The sequence below is a fragment of the Drepanopeziza brunnea genome, assembly GCF_022702325.1.
Source record: "Drepanopeziza brunnea f. sp. 'multigermtubi' strain 214-2 chromosome Unknown ctg6, whole genome shotgun sequence".
Classification (NCBI taxonomy): Eukaryota; Fungi; Ascomycota; class Leotiomycetes; order Helotiales; family Drepanopezizaceae; genus Drepanopeziza; species Drepanopeziza brunnea.
The window spans coordinates 2,675,001-2,676,037 of NW_027094069.1; the positions used below are offsets into that span (position 1 = coordinate 2,675,001).

The 1,037-nt window shown below is 74.3% G+C and overlaps 1 protein-coding gene across 1 annotated transcript in view; it reads left to right on the plus strand.

The window, feature by feature from the left end:
• L3040_004571 (uncharacterized protein) overlaps positions 1-990 on the plus strand; it is a gene marked incomplete at both ends in the record, with an annotated part of 1,291 nt that extends 301 nt beyond the window's left edge. The window contains one exon of the mRNA XM_066155542.1: positions 217-990. Within this exon, the coding sequence (XP_066012035.1) occupies positions 217-990 (774 nt within the window). The remainder of the gene's footprint in view (positions 1-216) is intronic.
• Between the last annotated feature and the right edge of the window lie 47 nt (positions 991-1,037).

The window sequence follows — 1,037 nt, forward strand, 5'->3', positions numbered from 1 at the left end:
GCTCCCGGGCCCCGGGGGCGGCGGGGGGGCGCGGGGCCTAGGCGAGGTGATAGCCCGCGAACGATAACCACGGGCCATAGCGGGCGGGCGGCGGGGGGGGGGGCCTATTTCTTTTCTTCGGGCGCCAATTCTTTTTCCGATAAATTCGGACCGAGGGGGGGGGGGGGGGCACTATCGCGCTACCCTGCGATCACGGCCTCCGACTTTCGACCTCAGTTGCACGTCGCGCTCGGCAAGGGGGCAAGCTGCAAGGGGGCAAGCTACGCGATCCCCTGCGACCCGCCCGGCTACCCTGCGATCCCCCGCGACCCTGCGACCCTGCCACCCCGCGGCTACCCTGCGACCCGCCCGGCCACCCTGCGATCCCCTGCGACCCGCCCGGCTACCCTGCGATCCCCCGCGACCCTGCGACCCTGCGACCCGCCCGGCTACCCTGCGACCCCCCGCGACCCCCTTGCCACCCCGCGGCTACCCTGCGACCTGCCCGGCCACCCTGCGACCTGCCCGGCCACCCTGCGATCCCCTGCGACCCGCCCGGCTACCCTGCGATCCCCCGCGACCCTGCGACCCTGCCACCCCGCTACCCTGCGACCCGCCCGGCCACCCTGCGATCCCCTGCGACCCGCCCGGCTACCCTGCGACCCGCCCGGCTACCCTGCGATCCCCCGCGACCCTGCGACCCTGCCACCCCGCGGCTACCCTGCGACCCGCCCGGCTACCCTGCGACCCCCCGCGACCCCCTTGCCACCCCGCGGCTACCCTGCGACCTGCCCGGCTACCCTGCGATCCCCTGCGACCCTGCGACCCTGCCACCCGCCCGGCTACCCTGCGATCCCCCGCGACCCCCTTGCCACCCCGCGGCTACCCTGCGACCCGCCCGGCCACCCTGCGATCCCCTGCGACCCGCCCGGCTACCCTGCGATCCCCCGCGACCCTGCGACCCTGCCACCCCGCGGCTACCCTGCGACCCGCCCGGCTACCCTGCGATGAGTTCTCGTAACAGGACGCAATTAACCTTAGCAATACGTAACTGAACG